The sequence below is a fragment of the Nycticebus coucang genome, chromosome 2 (genome assembly GCF_027406575.1).
Source record: "Nycticebus coucang isolate mNycCou1 chromosome 2, mNycCou1.pri, whole genome shotgun sequence".
NCBI classification, from domain to species: Eukaryota; Metazoa; Chordata; class Mammalia; order Primates; family Lorisidae; genus Nycticebus; species Nycticebus coucang.
In genome coordinates, this window is record NC_069781.1 from 23,770,171 (window position 1) to 23,786,584 (window position 16,414).

Genomic DNA, 16,414 nt, shown 5'->3' on the forward strand with positions numbered 1-16,414 from the left:
GATACTTGTCACTGGATTTAGGACTCCCTGTCGTCAAGGACCACCTCATCTTAACTAATCACATCTGTAAGCAAGGCTGCAGTCTATCGTTCTGGGTGGATGTGAGTTTTGCAGAGGACGGTATTCACCTTCCTACAAATGCATTCCACCCTCACTAAGGCTAGGCATTGTCTTGGTGCTTTGCAGGTGTTAACTTCTTTAATCTTCATGGCAATGCCAGGGACCAGGAACTATTATTATCCCCATTTACAGACGAAGAAACTGAGGCCCTGGGAGGTAAAGTGACCTGCCCAAGCTCCCACAGCAGTGAGTTCCACAGACACTGTCTGGCTCCTGAGTCCGTACTGTCATTCAACAACTCTTCCTGGCAGCCCAAAGCAAGAAGAAAATACAGTAAAGGAATTACACTTTCCCAGCAACTCTACTTCCCAACAGAGGGACCTGGGCAAGTCACTTCAAGGAGACTTAAATCCTCTGTCTGTAAAGGGGACAAACAGTACCTACTTCATGAGACTGTTGTGGGGATTCAGTTCAATCCCATGGCCCCTGTAAAGTGCTGGGTGCCGGAATAGCACACGGCAGATGTTTAGTGAGCGAAAGCTGTTGTTATAATTCTCTATCATTCACAAGGACTAGGGGAAGCTGGAGGGTCAGAGAAGGAACGCCGGGGACAGGATGCCTGGGTTCTAGTGCTGGCTCTGCCATAGAGATCCCTGTGGTCTCTGGTATGTCACTTCCTCTCCTTGGGCCTCAGTTTTCTCATGTGAGAAGTGGGTCCAATCAGGTCCCCCTGCTGGACACAGGGGCGTGAGGTCCAGGTGAAATGAACCAGTGGGAAAGGCCAGATGTTGCTGGTTCTCTCCATCCTCATGTGCCCCAGAGACAGGTGGGAAACCGTGGAGAAGCCTTTGTGGGGGCTGGCACACCTGGGCCCCATTGTGTTTGGCCAGTATCTCTTCTGAAACAGCCACCCTGGCCTTTTGGTCCCACTGGCCCTGGCCAGGTTACAGGGATCGATCAGAGCTGGCCTTGGGGCCCTGATTGGTCCCAGTTGAGCAGGGCAAATACCAAGGTCACCTACAGGCCTCAGTCCACAGTTGCCCTGGAAAGGGAGGTGGTGGCCCCTCTGTTGTCAGACCGAGCCCTGAGAGACCCCCAAGGCAGAGGACCCCAGAGCCATGTGGAGTCCTGGGACCCTGCTCCTGCTGTTGGCCGCCTGCCTGGCTGTGAGTGCCGACCCTGTACTGCCGCCTGATGACATCCAAGTGCAGGAAAACTTTGATATCTCTCGGGTAAGGCTGCCTCACGGGCAGCGGTTGTGGGGTCGGGTATCCAAACAGCTTGCTGGGCAAGTCTGGCTTGTCTCGGGGGTCTCAGTCTTCCTGACTGGAATCTCGGTGGTCAGCCTCCAAAAGGCCCTTCCTGCTTGGACCGTCTGGGAGTCTGGGCTTCTTTGAAGCAACAACTCTATCCTCTGCCATTCTGTAGGACTCTCTCGCCTGATGTTCTATGAGTAAAACAACCTCACATTCTGTGGTCCTTGTGGGCTCCAAGAGGAATCACAGCTTTGATGGGAACCCACCCCAGAGAGGACTTTGTCCTGTTGGTGGTCCCCCAACATCCTCCACAGGCACCTGGCTTTCTGAGAGTCCCCCAGCCCTACAGCGTCTCTCTGTTAACTTGTCCTGGGTCCTCTGCCCAGGCCCAGGCCTGGCTGTGGACAGAGACCTGGGGAGACACAGGGCAGGCATGTGCCCAGGGGCTTTGGGGCTGGGATAAAGGCTTATGGGAAGAAAGAGAGCAGAACAGAGATCAGGGCTGGGGGCATCAGACCTTGGCATAGGGAAAGCCCAAAGCAGGGCTTGGTGCTATGGATGTGGGGTCCCAGGGCTGCCCCCAGCCCCAGCTCTGCCCTGAATCTCAGAGGGTGGCCTGGAGTAGGACCTTACCTCCCGGGGCTCACAGACCCTTCTAGCTGTGGTGTCATGTGCATTTTGTTTACTTTTAGGGATGGGGTGGTCGGGGAGCCACATAGGCCCATCCTGCAGGAACTGGGAGGCTCTTTCAGCTCTCTGGCTCCCATATCAGAAGGAGGCAGTAGGCCTATCCTGAATGGTCCCTCCATGTTCAATACACTTTTGAGATACTTCCAAATGCGGGCTGTGGGCTGCCTTGTGAGGTAGTGAGCTGCCCATCACTGGAGGAGTACAAGACAGGACTCCAGTCTTGGGACCAGTGGCTGGGGATCTTTAGCAGATCCCACATCTCAGGAGAGTAAGGCCTTCTGTGGACCACCTTCCTCCTTAAGCTCACTGTGATGCCTTCATAACTCAGCTCCACCCTTGGGACTCTGACCTCCCTGGAGGAGCTATGCCCTTTAGTTAGCCAGGAGACATTATCCCTTAAAAGGATGTGTCACTGGGGGGGGGGTAGGGGGCACACATCAGCCAAGTCTTCTTTGAGGGCTGAGGCAAACCCAGATCCCCAGACCTCGTGGCTGCCTCCTAGTTCTACGGGAAATGGTACAACGTGGCCATTGGCTCCACCTGCCCATGGCTGAAGAAGATCAAGGACCGGTTGACCACGAGCACATTGGTGCTGGGAGAGGGGATGACGGAGGCCGAGATCAGCATGACCAGCACGCACTGGCGGTGAGTGTGGGCTGGGACAGCCGAGAGGAACGGAGCCCCTCCTCTCACCCCACCCCCCCATCCCACAAGTTCTAGATCTCTGCTTCTAGCTGGGACGTTGCCTTTCAGCCCCAGGCCCCACTACAGTCCTCCACACAGGTGGCCCTTTTAAAGGCCCTGTCTATATCTCAAGAGCAGTGGCCCAACACGGTGCCTGTTTTGCAACCTGCTTCCCTTCCTTGGGCAATCCTTAGCTCAGAATGGGTACTTCTGCCTCCCAGGGACCCAACCTGGGAACTGGACTCCTCTCTAATCTTTTCCCACCCCTAATCTCGAATCTTCAACCCAATCCATTCTTTACCCAGCAACCAGAAAGACCTTCTAAAAACTCAAACCTGCTCAAGACCCTTCTATGGCTCCCTATTTCCTGGGAGTAAGAGTCAAACTTCTTGATATAGGTTCCAGGCCACTCCCTGCCTCCCTGGGCTGATTCTTGTGGATCCTTCAGAACTCAGGTTCCACATCACCACCTCCAGGAAGCCTTCCTGGGTTCCCAGGTTCAGATTACATGCCCTTCCTTGTGCTTTCAGAGCACCTCATGCTCCCCTCCCTGTGGCACTTACGCTATTTGTTTTTTTTTTTTTTTGTAGAGACAGAGTCTCACTTTATGGCCCTTGGTAGAGTGCCATGGCCTCACACAGCTCACAGCAACCTCCAACTCCTGGGCTTAAGCGATTCTCTTGCCTCAGCCTCCCAAGTAGCTGGGACTACAGGCGCCCACAGATCTAGCAGTTCTTCCTCCACAACGCCCAGCTATTTTTTGGTTGCAGTTCAGCCGGGGCCGGGTTTGAACCCGCCACTCTCGGTATATGGGGCCAGCGCCTTGCCAACTGAGCCACAGGCGCCGCCCAAACACTTACACTATTTGTGTCTACTGGCCTGCCTGCCCCAGGCCATCGTGAGCTCTGTGAGGGGATGGGATCTGTCTTGCTCTCCTGTGGGTCCCAGGCATGTAGCACAGAGCTTGGCAAAATAAATGTTAGTTAGATGAATAGTAACTGCTGTAACAATAGTGGCTAATAGGTATATAGTGCTTACTGTTAGCCCTTTTCATTTGGTATTCATTTGATCCTCACAAAAACCATGTGAGGTAGAAATTATCATTATCCATTTTGCAGGTGAGGAAATGGGGGCAAGAGAGACACAGAATGGGAAATGAATCAATGCATTAATTCATCACTAACTCCCTGTGCCTCTGTCTAATGGGCAGATCTGACCTCCCTCGAGGAAGGTGGTTTTAGGGCTGGCATTGCCAAGAGAATGGCATAGATTCGTCCCCTTTTCTCTGTCCCTTTGTTCTCTCATATGAAAAATGGGGGAGAATTCAATGAGATTTGGAAATATCATTAACAAACGTTAATTTCCAAATTAAAAAGCAAACAAAACCAAAAAAACAACCAAGACATTTAGAAAGAGCACCGCAGGAGGTTCTCAGGACCATAGTCTCTACTGGAAGTGACTTGCCCTTTGGTTTGCTTATTTTCAGGAAAGGTGTCTGTGAGGAGATCTCTGGGGCTTATGAGAAAACAAGCACCGATGGGAAGTTTCTCTATCACAAGCACAGTAAGGACGGTGGAAGGAGGCATCCCTGTTGTCGCCTTTGTTCAAAGATACCTTGATGTCCTCAGCTCTCTCTGCTTCTGTAACCTTTCCTCCCATTTAGCTGAGATATCATCTGGTCTTCCCCTAAATAGAAGTTCTTCCTCCTTCCCCTCCTCCTCAACCTCTACCCCCATCTCCTCCCTCCTCCTCCCTCTCTCTCTCTCTTCTATCCCCACCCTCAGCACATGCGCTCAGAACAGGGTGATGGTGCTCACCTCACCAGTCTTCATGTCTCATTAGGCATCTTCAATCAGTTGATAAAAATGGACTAAACATCTACCGTGTACAGTGTGCATGGTACTGAGAGGCATTTGTACAGAACCTATTCGTTAATTCAGCACACGTTTGTTGAATATGCTCTATGTGCCAAATAATTGTTAGGGATGAAAACATGAATGTTAGGCTAGATGGTTGAATGGACAAAATGTGAGTGAATGAACAAAACGGATTGGTAAATATATACGTGGATAAACACAAGTAGATACCTTGGTGGATTGACAAGGGAAAGAAGAGAGGAAGGGAGATGGATTGATGAATGGAGGTGGATAGAATGATGGATTGATGAATGGAGGTGGATAGATTCATTATTGGTTAATAATGAATGTATGGAAGAGATAGATGGGTGGGGAGATAGAGAGACTAAAGATGGATGAATCGATAAATGGTTATACAGAAGGGATGGGTGAAGGAATGATGTGTGGGTGAACAGGGGCTGGGTCTCCAGCTAGAAGAGCCTTTAGACCGCTGATCCGTTTGGTCTGCCTACATGTCTGTGCAGAATGGAACATAACCATGGAATCCTACGTGGTCCACACCAACTATGATGAATATGCCATTTTGCTGACCAAGAAACTCAGCCGCCGCCATGGGCCCACCATGACCGCCAAGCTCTATGGTAACGTCCTATAATTAGGTGAGCCCGTCAGAACCAGAGGTGGGAGAAGACGGCTGATCTATGCTCAGTGGAATGGGCAGGAGCAGGCAGTTTTGCTTTTTCCTTCTTAGGAAACTCCAGTTAGGGCAAAGGTACAAGCATTTGTTCTCCCTGGAGAGGGAGTAGAGCTCAGTTTCCCATTTAAGGTAGAATCTTCTTTTTTTGATCTATAAAATTGCAGACCCAGAGAATTCCAGAGCCTCCATGCCCTTAAAAGACTCAGTGGGAAGAGCCCTGTGTGAGGACACAGGAGGCCCTGGTGGGAGCCCAGGGGGGACCCCCTCTTCCTCCCGGGAGCCTATCTTTCTGGAAGTATTTCAAGATTGAACTGGCTCAACAGTTTTCAAATTTTCCCTAAATGAAAATCTCTGGGAAAAATTGTCTCAGGCACCTGGTCTTCTAGGTTCTTCTCTGCTTCCCTCTTGCAGGGCGGGAGCCGCAGCTGAGGGAAAGCCTCCTGCAGGACTTCAGAGCTTTTGCCCAGGGCGTGGGCATCCCTGATAACTCCATTTTCACCTTGGCTGACAGAGGTACATGGCACCCAGCCCATCTTTATGGCTCCCAGAGATTATCCCGGGCCCTGGGTCTTTACTGTAACCCTCTGAGATAAACAGGAACCCCAGCCTACCTTCACTCTTTATAGATAATCAGGAAGCCGCTGGATTTGCTCCAAGTTTCACAGCTGGCAGGGCCGGGACTAGAACCGATTCACTCTATTGTCGGGTGTCTCAGGGAGGCAATAGAGCATGTGGTCTGGAGTCAGGCTCCTGGGTTCAAACAGCTGTGTGGCTGCTGGCCAGTCAGTCTCTCAGAGCCTCATTTTCCTCATTTGTAAAATGGCGATAACAATGCCTCTGTTATGAGTTACTGTGAGGAGCCAAGGAGACAAAGCCCTGTGCCTAGTAAGTGCTCCATAAATGTTAGCTGTTGCGGTTCTTGTGATGATGCTGAGGAAATAATCATCACCCTGGTGGGGCAGGGTGAGGTGAACAGATGTTAGTTAGGGTGCATCCACCAGTCTGTTGTTTTTCCAGTGAATATCCTTGAGCAAGTCACCATTCATGAGGTGGTGGCTGATGGCTCAGACCTGTCCCTGCACAATGCCTGCCTGTCTCGGTAAAAGAAACAAATCTGGGGCTCGGATTGCCCCAGAGCTTCGTCTTCTTACTCACTTCTCTCTCCTGTCCTTTGACCTAGGTGAATGTGTCCCTGGGGAGCAAGAACCAGAGCCCACCCCACCCACGGTGAGTTCTTCATTGCTACCCAGGGATCCTGCACACTGGGCTTTGGTCAGCCCCACTCGGGTCCTGGCGTGGTGGGGGGGTGGATTATTTGAGAGGGCTGAGTGCAGGCAGTGTCAGGCATGAGTTTTAAAGTCAGACCGACCTGCACTCAATCTTGATTCTGCACCTGGGCTAGCTGCCACCCCATCTGGACCTCACTTTTCTCACTTTTGAAATGGGATAAACACTTAACTTCCAGGGTTGTGCTAGTATTTAGTGACATGTAGAATAACGCTTAGCATAGTGCCTAAAAATGCCTGAAAGAAACAAAACACTTAATAATGAAAGAACAATACTCAATATGTGAAAATAAAGTCAATTGATTTCCTTAAACGACAGCAAACTTGAGAATAAGCAGCTTCTCAAACCATCTCATCTCCCGTGCTGCCTTGTCATCTTCTGGGCTTCCCGCCTTTTGCTGTATTGATTCATTCTTCTTTCTCTGATTCTTTGGAACTCATAGATCCTAATTTGTTCTACTCATGTGTGTATGCATACGTATATATTTATATGAGTCTATATATGTATGTGTATATAAACATATGTAATATTTATTTAGAAACATACTCTCAAAATTGAAAATCCACAAAAAAAGCAAAAAAAAAAAAAAAGACAAAATGTCCTTATTCCTAAGTAGAACTAACACTATTAACATATTATGTAGTTGCTCCTATATTTTTAAAGAAAAATGACCGCTGAGGTGATAAAACTAACAGATGTTTATTGTAAAGAATTTTTTTAAATGCAGGAATGTATAATGATAAATAAAATATTTTTTAAAATATCACCACCCCCAAACTACCAGCATTCATCATTCCAGGAATCTTGACATGTGTAGATAAAAGGACAGATAGAAGAAAAGGATAAATGTACAGAAATATTTAGAGCTATACTGTTATTAAGTGGGATTATATGGTAGATGCTATCTTTTTTTTTTTTTTGTAGAGACAGAGTCTCACTGTACCGCCCTCGGGTAGAGTGCCGTGGCGTCACACGGCTCACAGCAACCTCTAACTCTTGGGCTTACGCAATTCTCTTGCCTCAGCCTCCCGAGCAGCTGGGACTACAGGCGCCCGCCACAACACCCGGCTATTTTTTTGTTGCAGTTTGGCCGGGGCTGGGTTTGAACCCGCCACCCTCGGCATATGGGGCCGGCGCCCTTATCACTGAGCCACAGGCACTGCCCCCTAGATGCTATCTTTAAAAGTACTTAATTATAGTTTTATTCAAATTTTTATTAAAAAGAACTGGACCTGAAATATTCTTGAGTGTCAGGTCTGGGCCATCAGCTACCACCTTCTTGAACCTCAAATATTTTTTTAACACAAGAGATTTATGTCCTAAAGATTCTTCTAAAATAAGTCAAGGCTGTGAAGAGACATTTAAGAGACTGGCATAGTGATCTATCAGTTTAAGGAATATGTTTATTGTCGCCCACGATTTGAAAGATAGACATGAAGGGTCTCAAACTTTGTTCCATCCCCTCTTCCCTTTGTCATTTACATTGTCCTGATTGGTGCAATTCCCGTCTCTTCTGTCAAAATCCGCAGAGTCTTATTGTAGTAGTTCTGTACTTTGCTGGATTTTACATTCACTTTTACTAAATATAGCTTCTCCGTTTCTGAGTTATTTTTATTTCTTAACCACTGCCATTTCTTTGCCAAAGTGGTGTTTCTGTGGAAGGTTCGTGGGTGTTTTAATCCATGAATTCTTCCATATTCGACACTGTAGTTTCAGGTCATGACCTCGGAACTTTGGATATGTTGCTCCATTATTCTCAAGCACCGATTACTGCTCTGAAAAGCCTGATATGTCTTCTCCTTGTAGACAATTTATTTCTTTTGCCCAGATGCCTGGGGAAATGATCATTAAAGACAGCATCTTAACCAGGACAGGTCTTGGTGTTGAAAATTCAGTACAAACATTTCCTGAAATACAACATGCTCTTTCCATATACAGATCACACTTCTGTATCTATCTAAGGGAAATTTCTTACCCTATACCATTGGCTTCACCTCCCATTGCCTTTGTTGGGTTTTACTACCTTAGGAACATTTATTCTCTCATTGCGGTTCATCTTGTCTTCCACGCCTACTGGTTTCTCCCCAGTTGCTTTCGACTCTGTCTTTTTCATCTGCATTCATTGAAATTATCGGTGGCCTTTCTTTAATGATAGTCATTCTATTTTTAGCAGTCATTCTGTTCTGTTCCTTACTATTTCTAACTTATTCCTTCTGAATTTATGTTATGTTGGTTCTCAATTTATCTGTGTAGACCTGGATTCACTCTTTTCATCTTACTCTTCTGTTTTAGCTTTTCGTCATGTAGCAAGACACATGTTTGAGCCTTCTCTTGAAATTAGTATGTTCTACTTAAGTAGTTCTGTAGCTTGGAGCCATGGAGACATTTCCTTCTGTTCTTTGAGTTCTGTTTTCTTCTGGTATCACAGGATAAACAGCTGTGAAGGGGCAGGCAGGAAGGACTGGGCACAGGGAGAAGTGGAGCTGTGATGAAGTCACGATGCCTTAGCCAACCCTGCAGGTACCTCTGAAGCTGGGACGACACTTCAGAGTTGTCCCAAGATGGTCCAAAGGGGTACGGCCTGAATTCCATCATGTTGATCAGTCTGAGGAGGGAGAATGACCTGGGTAAGATAGTGCCCTTTAGCAGAGGTAGTCTCCAAAAGGGGCTGACCTTAGGACAGCAGCACTTCCAGCAGCTGAAGCCCATCGCAGAGGGGAAATATAGGCAGTTTATGCCAGTGCTCACCACAGTTGGGCTCTTACTTTGTTCAGTTTATTTATTTTTTTATTCATTTCCAAGGTGGTTCAGGTAGACAATTGATTTCTGTACCAGTTTTCTTTAGTTTGCCCCTGTACTGTCAGCTTTATCCAGACTGCTAATATGTCGGGGAGGAAGTGTCATTTACCCTCAGCTCTCTTCCACCAAATTTGAGCCTAATTCCAACTCCCTTCCCCCCAAACCTCACCCTACTTTAGTATAAAGTCTGGGTATTTTGTGTTCATCTACCTTTCTGAATTCTAAAGGAATGGTGGAGGGGCATGGCTGAAAAGCTGCTCCCAGGTACACCATGTGGGTCCTAAAGCCCTATGTATTATTTTCTAGGGCTTCCATAACAAAGTTCTGCAAACTAGGAGTTTACATGACATAAATTTATTATCTCATAGTTCTGGAGGCCAGAATTCCAAAATCAAGGTATTGGAAGGGTGGGCTCCTTTTGAGAGCTATAAAAAAGACTCCATTCCATACATCTCCCCTGGCTGCTGGTGGTTTGCTGACAGTGGTATTCCTTGGTTTGTAGAATCATCACCCCAACTGCTACTTTCACTTCACATGGTGTTCTCTATGTGTACACGTCTCTGTGTGAAAATTTCCCCTTTTCATAAGGACACCACTCATATTGCATTAGGGCCCACCCTCATGACCTCATCTTAATTACAACCCTATTTCAAAATAAGGTCACATTCTGAAGTTTTGGGAGTTATGACTCCCGTATATGAGTTGGTGGGGGGCACAATTCAGTTCATAACATCCTTCCTCTGCTTCTCTTTTAAAGGACTACTAAATATCCTATATAAGGCTTGTGTCTGTTTGGGGATATTGTGATGTACATCTGTCCAGAGGCCAAACAGCCTGGAGCATTAGACTGTGTATTCCCAGAACATTCACTTCCATTAGACTTAAACCCTAATCTACTTTGCCTTTTTACTCTTTCTCCCCAGAAGCCATTTTCACTACTCTGTCAGGAAAAGAGGGGGTGCCCCTGAATTTTCTTCTTTCTGGATTTGGAAGTACTAGGAAGAATTATAACTCTGATAACATACCTATCCTGGAGGTTAGAGAGTAATTAACAGTTAAGAGCTATACCCTGCTGAAGCATTCCTTTCATTCCAGAATGTTTTGTTTCTTTTTTTGATTGCCAGTTTTAAAATTTTGAGCTTTAAATTATGCCTTTTTGTTTAAGTGACAGTGATCCGAATTTGGGGGCTGTGTTTTTTAAATTTTTTGCTATGTTAGGTATTGGGGAAGAGATTTTTATTTTGTTTTTGTTTTTTGAGACAGAGTCTTGCTTGCTCGGGCTAGATAGAGTGCCAGGCTCAGCCTAGCTCACAGCTACCTCAAACTCCTAGACTTAGGTGATCTTCCTGCCTCAATCTCCCAAGTATCTGGGACTATAGGTACCCACCACAACACCTAGCTATTGTTTTCTATTGTTGGTAGAGACAGGGTCTTGCTTTTTCTCAGGCTGGTCTCTAACTCCTGAGCTCAAGTAATCCTCCTGCCTCAGCTTCCCAGAGAGCTAGGCACGAGAATTTCTTTGTTGTTGTTCTTGTTTTCTAGAGATAGGGTCTCCTTGGACCACTCAGGCTGGAGTACAGTGGCATGCTAATAGCTCACTGCAGCCTCAAACTCCTGGGTTCAAGCAATCCTCCTGCCTCAGCTTCCTGAGTAGCTGGGACAAACTTAAGGAGAACTTTTGAAGAGAGTTTCTATCTGCTATCTTAATACAGACCTCAAATAAATCCATATTTTTTTTATCAATGTCAAGAATTAAACAATGACTGACTCCTCTTGCAAAGGACAGAAATGTAGCACAACTGTACTTCTGTTTCTTACTATTTTTATTCTTTTATGTTTCTTACATACCCGTTTTTGTGAATAAGATTTGAGATTCTTTGACACACTTTCATCACACTGGTTAACACAGCCTTCCTGGTATTCTCTCAGTTACTGTGCAAGACACTCACATTCCACATTAACGGTCTGTGAAGCTAGTGAATGATGCCCCATGATCATATCAATGTACACAGCCATGATTTAATAAAAAATAAAAATAAAAAAATGCAAAAAAAAAGGTTTGAGATTCTTTACTTTCTCTACATTTTTAAGAAGAATTTTCAAATATCTACATTAAATTTAATAACTATTAGCAATTATTTATTACTTAACTCTATTTTATTGGCTTTATAGCTTCCCATCATTTCTTTGCTATAAGATCTTCAATGTGTAGCATTTAGATTTCTTTCTCAATTGGTGGGAATAGCTCTACAAGTAATTTTTTCATGGGTGGCAAACTTCTGGACCCTTGCATGGCTGAGAGTGTCTTTCTGTAGTTATATCATATGATCAACAGCTTGGACGAGTGAAGGATCCCTGGGTTACAGCCCTTTCCTCTTATAACCCTCGAAATATTGCTCTGAGGCTTTTGTCATTAAGTGCTGTCATTTACTCTGAGGGCCATCAGGCTCTTTATCCTTAGGAACACCTAAGAAAGAGCTATTCATTGACTTTTTTTGTGATTTCCTTTTTCCTTGTTATTGGTGATTCGACTCAGAAAAGTTTTCTTCTTTTATGTCTGTATTGATTTTCTGTCCTTCTAGATCTCTATTATGTGGATTATTTCCCATAGTATCTAAACTGCAGTTTATTATCTCTACTATGGGTTAAATTCAACGTCTTTTCTATGTCTGATAATTTTCTTCTTCCATGTATTCATTTCCATCACTTGTTATGTTGGTGCCTATCATATTGAATTTCATTGATGGTTTTGTTTTCTCCTGTTACTGTTAGCCTGTGTTTTATGGGGATATTTTTTAGTTCCATCCAATTCTTCTGAGCAGCAGCATCATTTAACTTGTCCCATGATTTTTCTCCATTCTCCATCCTCACAAAGGAAAACCTATATGCCATCACCATGAATGGATCTGGCAGAGAGTGAAAGTCTCTAGCAGTTTTCATACTTTTCAGTTGCACCTTAAAAGCAAAAGGTTTAAGGTTACTTTAATTCTACCATTTTAATTTCCAGGTCTCACCTGTGAACAGGATGGCTACCTGGTGGCCAGTAGTCTCCTGATCATCCCTTCTTTAATTGCCCTGGGACCCCTCCTCTGAGCACCCTATACCCACAGACTCTCTTGACAGCTTTGGTAGCCTGCCCGGTGCTGCAGTCTTCATCACCACAGCCAGGAGTTAGGGTTAGTCTTGAGGTTCCTTCTTTCTCTCTGGATGGATTTTTCCTTCGCAAGCAGCTAATAGTAGTCTGGGCAGCCTTTCCTGTAAATCAGTTGCACCCACACTCTGTCATGCAAAAATGCCTCCGCATTTCTGAGAATGCTGTTTTCTCTTGATTTTCAACTTTGGAAGAGATTCTTTTCCACTATTGTATTTCTTTAGGCACGTCAACTGGAAGTTGAATATTGGGTATTATCATATCTCATAGGTCTGATTTTAATTTCAGACCAGAAATCTATCCTGTGATGCCCATTCTAGAATTCAGGTTGATGATTTCGGGAACAGTCCATTAAGCAATCCAGTAGCTGTGCTTCTATCTATACCCAGATTCCCAAAGCAAATGACCTATTTATATATTCCAGGGGTACTGATGAACAGTACCTGAAACAGCTTCTTCTCTTCTTCTCCCCAGAGGGCCCGGCGGGCTGTGTTACCCCAAGAAGATGAAGGATCAGGGACTGAGTCACTAGTATCTGAGATCACCAAGAAAGAAGGTAGTGAGCACCTGCCTTTTCACCTTCTCTGCCATGCTCCAGAGGAGGGGCCCATGGTTGGTGGATGCTGTCATCACTGTGAAGTTTCTTTATCTGTTAGAGACTCAAGGGCTGAGCTAAGGCAAAGCAAGTACCTTACACTGTGCTAGGGCCGTGGTGGGAGAGAGAAGCATAAGGCTTGCTCCTGAGCTTAGGGACTGTCAGCTCCATGATGAGAAGCTAATCTTTGCCCTGCCTGTGTGACCGTGTGGCATCCTGGCCTTGGCTTCTCATCTAGTCTATGGGGTAACAGCCTGTTGGGCTGACCATCAGCACTCTTGTGTTTTTTTCCTGTTTTTAAATTTCAGGTTAATATGAGGGAACATAGATTAGGTTACATTGTTTGCGTCTGTTGTGTTTGTAAGGTGAAGTCTGAATTGCCATTGAGTCCTTCACCCTAGAGGTGTGCCATATACCCCTACATTGTACTTATTAGGTGACATCAGCACTCTTGTAGGAACAAATGGGGAAGGCCATGAGGGTTCTCTATGTACTTGACATTGTCCACAGACAACTCTCTCTCTAACTGCTCAGCAAACACTGAACCGTGCTCTGCCCCAGGCCCTGTGCTAGGCACTAGGGTCACAGGGACAGGCCACCCATGTTGTCTTGGCCCTTCTGGTCTAGTTGGGGAGGAGTCCAAGGAAGAACACAATGGGCCCTGATGAGAGGGTCAGCTAAGGGGCTAGAGGAGCTCAGAGGATGGAGTGGGGACGGGGAGTCCCTGCTGCGGTTAGGCATCCAAGTAGTTTTATGCAGGGAGACATTTCAGGGCTGAGGAACAATGGGCGCAAAGGCATGAGAGTGGGACTCAGTGAAGGAGTCAGGAGGGCAGCAACGGGGTTGGTGATGATATCAACTTATCTTGCAGAATTTGGGGGCAGACAAGACCAACACAGGGGATGGTTGGTCTATGAGTCACTTCCCACCTCACAGAGTGGAATGAGCATTGGTTCTGGAGACCAATAGACATGGTTTTGAATCCTAGTGCACTTGACCTGTCTGAGGGTCAGTTTCTTCATGTAGAAATGAGTTGATCCTTCCTTTTAGTATAGAGGTGAAAATGAAATGAGATGATGTGCCCAGCTGATAATAGTGCACTGCGCATATTGGGAAGTGCTGCTGTTTCCCTCCCCAGACTCCTGCCAGCTGGGCTACTCCGCCGGTCCCTGTATGGGGCTGACCAAAAGGTACTTCTACAATGGCACATCCATGGCCTGTGAGACCTTCCAGTATGGCGGCTGTATGGGCAACGGCAACAACTTTGTCTCAGAGAAGGACTGTCTGCAGACCTGCAGGACTGTGGGTGAGTGCGGGTTCTGCCTCTGTGTATTCTGCACCCTGTGACAATGTCCCCCCTCAACAAACCACCTGCCAACTGAAAAGGGAGTTGAGGGTGTTCCCATGATGGAACTCCAGGGCAAGTTTTCTGAAATCACAGAATTCCACATTAGGATATGGAGGGCCTCAGGCAAGCTACTTTTCTTCTCGTGGACCTTAGTTTCCCCATCTGTCAAAGAAGAGACAAGGATTCTAAACAAGCAGGGTCCCCAGGTCCAGCAGTCCCATATGTACCCCGTCTATGGTCGCAAGGATGACTAGATGGCCTCTTTCTGTCCCACAGCGGCCTGCAATCTCCCCATAGTTCCTGGCCCCTGCCGAGCTTTCAACAAGCTCTGGGCATTTGATGCTGCCCAGGGCAAGTGTGTCCTCTTCGTCTATGGCGGCTGCCATGGCAACGGCAACAAGTTCTACTCAGAGAAGGAGTGCAAGGAGTACTGCGGTGTCCCTGGTGATGGTAGGAGGCCCTGCGGGGTGCCAGGGCAAGGTCTATGTGGGAGAGTCCTGGTAGGCAGTGGGGGTCTGCAGAGCTCAGTTCTAGACTCTGTGTCTGGTGAGCAGCCCATCCATGTTCTGGGCCTCAGTTTCACATCTGTAAAATGGGGCCAAACCTGAGGCCTTAACTCAGTTGAGACTGGGCGCCTGGGGCATGATAGCCAGGCATGGTTAGTGCCATGTGAGGTGGCACAAATTCTGGGGCCATCACATTTAGGCTGGCCACATTGAGCAAGTGCCAAATTGAGCCTCAATTTTTTCCTTGTAAAATGGGACAAAGTACCTGCTGCCTCCTGGCTGCACAGAGCCAGGCCCGGAGTTAATACTCAGCTAATGGCACCTGCTACTAGTAATGACCACACTGAAACCGTGGCAACAGTGACAGCATTCCAGGGGACAGCAGCCAGTCAAGAGTTCTGTACCTCGATTTTCCCACTGGAGAATGGCACCTATGGAAAATAGAAAAGGCAAAAAATCAATCATCCAGTGCAATGCCCTTGGGAGATCAGCCCTTCAGCAAGCTGGTGCTGACCCCAGGCTCCAGCTGCCGTCCCTCTCCAGGGCACCTCCCCGATCCCCCATCCCAAGCGTTCCCTCCCTGAGCCTGTCTGTGTCCACAGGGGACGAGGACCTGCTACGGATCCCCGGCTGATCCCTGGCTCGTCTGTAAGCTGGAGCTGGCCAGTGGCTGTCCCAGGGCCCCATGCAGGCTGGGGCTAAATGACCTAGGTACAAATAAAAACCAAAAGTCTGTGTTCTAAGTGCCCATTGTCATCAAAGTATAAGGTGGTGGGAGGTTGGGGGGGGGGCAAAGCCAAGGTGGGTGTATGGGTACCCCAGCTTTCCACAGCGGTGAGAAAGGTACGGCTAGGATGTAATAGAGCCGTCTTCAGTACATGAAATTGCTATGCAAATTATGAAACATAAATCACAGTTCTATGTACTGCACAATAGTATAAAATGGGATAGTTTTGCTTTGTTTTAATAGTTAGAAAAGAAAGGAAGGTGACATTCTGGGCACTTGTTTCTGAGAGAAGTCTAGCAGGGGGTCATGTGACCCAGGGTCAGAAGAAATCATTTTGCTTGGTCTGCCTGGGGAGCTCAGGGCACACAGCCCAAAGGACCTGAAATAACGCTCCTGTTCTTTGCCACACCGAATGCCCCTCCAGTGTTTTATTTCCACTGTGGCCCAGGCCTCAGAACCAGCTGGCAGGAGATGGAAAGCCTCCGCTGTTTTTCCTTGTCATCCCAAGGTGCCTGTGCCCTGGGGTCCTGACTCTGGCTCTTTGTCCCAGAGGGAGAATGCTCACCAGCATGCCTTCAGGTTACATCTGGAACCAACCAGGTAGGCCCTTGGCCTGACCTGGTTTTACTTCTCTTGGGAATGAGAGTAGGTGAGCTGTCTGTACAGGACAGCTCAAGGGCCAAGCTGACCCAAGGACATAACTCTGAGCCTCCAGTTTGTCTATCTGTACTGAATTTACAAACATCTGATTTATAAAT

At 46.9% G+C, this 16,414-nt stretch overlaps 1 protein-coding gene across 1 annotated transcript; it reads left to right on the top strand.

Annotated features, from left to right (window-relative positions):
* The first annotated feature begins 1,077 nt into the window (after nt 1-1,077).
* On the top strand, nt 1,078-15,670 carry AMBP (alpha-1-microglobulin/bikunin precursor). Its single transcript, XM_053565073.1, has 10 exons — nt 1,078-1,292; nt 2,509-2,651; nt 4,177-4,253; nt 5,071-5,187; nt 5,655-5,756; nt 6,424-6,470; nt 12,955-13,036; nt 14,214-14,381; nt 14,700-14,873; nt 15,532-15,670. The coding sequence occupies exons 1-10, from the start codon at nt 1,179-1,181 to the stop codon at nt 15,561-15,563; spliced, it is 1,056 nt and encodes a 351-aa protein (XP_053421048.1). The 5' UTR covers nt 1,078-1,178; the 3' UTR covers nt 15,564-15,670.
* The last annotated feature ends 744 nt before the right edge of the window (nt 15,671-16,414 follow it).